Source organism: Beta vulgaris, chromosome 5, assembly GCF_026745355.1.
Source record: "Beta vulgaris subsp. vulgaris cultivar EL10 chromosome 5, EL10.2, whole genome shotgun sequence".
NCBI lineage: Eukaryota > Viridiplantae > Streptophyta > Magnoliopsida > Caryophyllales > Amaranthaceae > Beta > Beta vulgaris.
Genome location: NC_079206.1, coordinates 30,147,677 through 30,151,292, shown reverse-complemented (window position 1 = coordinate 30,151,292; position 3,616 = coordinate 30,147,677). Strand labels below are relative to the sequence as shown.

General features: G+C 48.1%; 1 protein-coding gene across 1 annotated transcript; it reads left to right on the top strand.

The window, feature by feature from the left end:
- Positions 1-3,181: 3,181 nt before the first annotated feature.
- On the top strand, positions 3,182-3,616 carry LOC104908150 (uncharacterized). The gene has a single exon (XM_010697236.1). It carries the CDS (start codon positions 3,182-3,184, stop codon positions 3,614-3,616), a length of 435 nt encoding a protein of 144 aa, XP_010695538.1.

The following is a 3,616-nucleotide window of genomic DNA, read 5'->3' as shown; positions in this document are numbered from 1 at the left end:
TTTCAAATTTTCAGATGCTACTGCCTACTACTCTACATTCATTCACCATTATTCCTTTCAACTTCATAATTCTTTGACTTTTTCTCTTGAGTTTCGATCAGATCTTTTCGATCTATTCTTTTCCAGAATTAGTTTGCACTTTGCAATTTGTTTTAAAGCAACAACCATACATGATATATTGGCTTGTGAATCAAGTTATTAACAACGAACGTCTTCGCTATTCTTCGGTACATATTTACCTTTTTGCAATTTTTTTTGGTGTTCTTTGTTTTTGAATATGTAGTATATGTGGAATTTTGGTTTGCAAGGAAAACAAATTTTATTAGTTGTATGAAATTTTACTTTTGACATAGGTTTTTTTTTACTCTTTTGGGGCCTCATAATTTATTGTACTAACAGGGCCCCTAAATTGTATGAGACGGCCCTGCCCACTCGGATGGGTGAGAAAGGCAAAGGAAGAAGCCTACCGATTGACTACCTAGTGGTCAACATCCCTCAACCATACGATATAATACTGGGGCGACCCACTCTGAACAAAACAAAGGCTGCTATCTTGATCTACCAACTCCTTATGCAGTTCGAAACAGATGAAGGGAAGGTCGGAAAAATACAAGGGGATCAGCAAGCCGGAAGAGAATGTTATGTTAACAGCTTGAAGAACAGAGCTGAAATCGACGTCCAAGAGGACTCGAAGAAGAGGAAAAGAGAAGGTTCACCAAAAAATCTCGGGGTATACATCACAGAGAACCCCAAGCAGTACGAACGACCTCAGCCAGCTGAGGAAGACGAAGAAGTAGTGATCGAGACAGAACCCGGTCGGACTGTGAGGGTGGGCAAGACCCTAAACCCAGAAACAAGAGCACAAGTAGTGGAGGTGCTTCGAGAGTATGAAGACGTGTTCGCCTATGAGGCCTCAGAAATGCCTGGTCTTAATCCCAAAATTATGTGCCATGAACTCAACATTAAGGAAGGGTACAAGCTGGTCAAGCAAAAACTAAGGCATCAGGGCCCGGAAAGATGCAAGGCCGCTGCGGTCGAGGTCAAAAAGCTGCTCGAAGCAGGATTCATAGAAGAATGCCAGTACTCGAAATGGCTAGCCAACGTAGTACTGGTAAAGAAGCCGAGCGGGGCTTGGCGCATGTGTGTGGATTTCACAGACCTGAACAAGGCCTATCCGAAAGATAACCACCCTCTGCCCAAAATTGATAGGCTGGTCGATTCTACGGCTGGTCATGCCCTCTTAAGCTTCATGGATGCCAATGCAGGCTATCATCAAATTCCGATGGCAGAGCATGATCGAGTACATACTGCCTTCACCACCCCTCAAGGGGTTTATTGCTACAAAATGATGCCATTCGGCCTGAAAAACGCTGGGGCCACCTACCAGCGGACAATCAACAAAATTTTCAGTGATCAGTTGGGTTGGAACATAAAGGTGTACGTTGACGACATGATAGTCAAAAGCAAAGCCCATTCTGATCACCCAGCCGACCTGAGGGACACGCTGAGCACACTGAGGAAGTATCGTATGATGCTCAACCATAAGAAATGCGTCTTTGGGGTAAAAGGGGGTAAGTGCCTCGGATTTCTAGTTGAGGAGAAGGGCATTGAAGCCAACCCCGACAAGATCAAGGCAGTGCTCGAGATGAAATCCCCTCGCAATGTTAGGGAAGTGCAGCGCCTCACTGGTTGCCTAGCTGCACTCGGACGATTCTTATCCCGGTCGGCCGATAAGAGCCTCTTCTTTTGCAAGGCCCTTAAGAGAAAAAAATTCACATGGGATGAGGCGGCTGAACAGGCCTTCACATCCCTCAAACAACATTTGTCAACGCTTCCGAAGCTCATGTCCCCATTGCCGGGGGAAACATTGTTCATTTACTTGGCGGTATCAAAATATGCCCTAAGCGCTGTGCTGGTGGCCGAAAGGGAAGGGGCACAACACCCGGTCTACTTCATTAACCATGCCTTCCGAGGGGCAGAAACAAAATACAGCGAGGTGGAGAAGATGGTCTTCGCCCTCGTCATGGCTAGTCGAAAACTGAAGCCCTACTTTCAGGCCCACCAGATCAAAGTCCTCACTGGACAACCCCTTTGCAAGGTAATTGAAAGCAGAAACCACTCCAGTCAGATGATAGATTGGGCCGACCAACTGGCTTACTTCGGTTTAGAGTACGAGCCTAGAAGGGCCATAAAAGCCCAAGCCTTGGCTGATTTCATAACCAAATGCACAACTCGGCCCCCGGTCGGCCAAAGAGAGGAATGAGAATTGTTCGTAGATGGTTCCTCCACCAAGTCGGGGTGAGGAGCAGGGCTAGTGCTCAAACCCCCGGTCGGAGAAAAGATGGAGTATGCTATCAAGTTTGAGTTCATGGGTCTAACAACGAAGCAGAGTATGAGGCCCTCATCTTGGGGCTTCAGCTCTGCATTTTGGCAGGGGCTCATTTCCGCATCAGCCACATACCGAGGTCGAAAAACCAACAAGCCGAAGCCCTAGCTTGTATGGCCAGCTCAGCAGAAGGGTCAGCCCCTCGGACTATCATGTGGGAGGTACTTCGCCAACCCAGCATTAATGCCAAGGAACAACTGGTCCTGGATCGGACATCCACCTAGTTGGATGAAGTGGTCGGGTATTTGAGAGATGGAATCCTCCCAGCAGAGTCCAAGGAGGCCGAAAGGATCAAGCACCGAGCAGGTTGGTTCTTATGGCATGACGAACAACTCTACAAGAAATCATACACACACCCGCTGCTGAAATGCGTAACTCTCGAAGAAGGAAACTACATCTTAAGAGAGATACACCAAGGGGCGTGCGGAAGCAATAAGGGTGGGAGGACTATAGCTGGAAAAGCTCTAAGGGAAGGGTACTACTGGCCTACTCTCAAGGCAGATGCACAAGAACTGTTGCAAAGGTGCCCTTCTTGCCAATTTCACTCGAATATTCCTAGAGCTCCATCCACCCCCCTCACCTCCATCCAAGCAGTTCTACCATTTGACAAATGGGGCATGAACCTCCTCGGTCCCTTCCCTCCAGCCTCGGGTCAACGCAAGTTCTTGATAGTGGCAATAGACTATTTCACCAAGTGGACAGAAGCCGAGCCACTCGCCTCCATCACTGAGAAGCAAGTCCAAGCCTTCATCTGGAGAAACATAATCACAAGATTTGGGGGTACCCAGAGCCCTGATGTCTGACAATGGTCGGCAATTCAACAGCGGACCAACTCGGGAGTATTGTGCTCGCTTCGGCATACAGACCAGGTTCTCAGCAGCGTCCCGACCACAAACCAACGGTCAAGCTGAGGCTGCTAACAAGATAGTGCTCAAAGGAATCAAAAAATCCTTGGATGCAGCAAAAGGGGATTGGGTAGACGATCTACCTGGAGTTCTCTGGTATGCTCGGACAACTACTAAGGAAGCAACTGGGCACTCCCCGCTCGGTTTGGTATATGGCAGTGAAGCGGTCCTGCCGGTAGAGGTTGGCATCCCATCACCTCGGATCACCTTCTATGACTTCGAGCAAAACGAAGAAGAAAAGCCTGTTAACCTCGACCTACTACCAGAAACAAGGGGCAATGCTTTACTAAGGTCGATCTGCTACAAACAGAGGGTGACTCGGTAA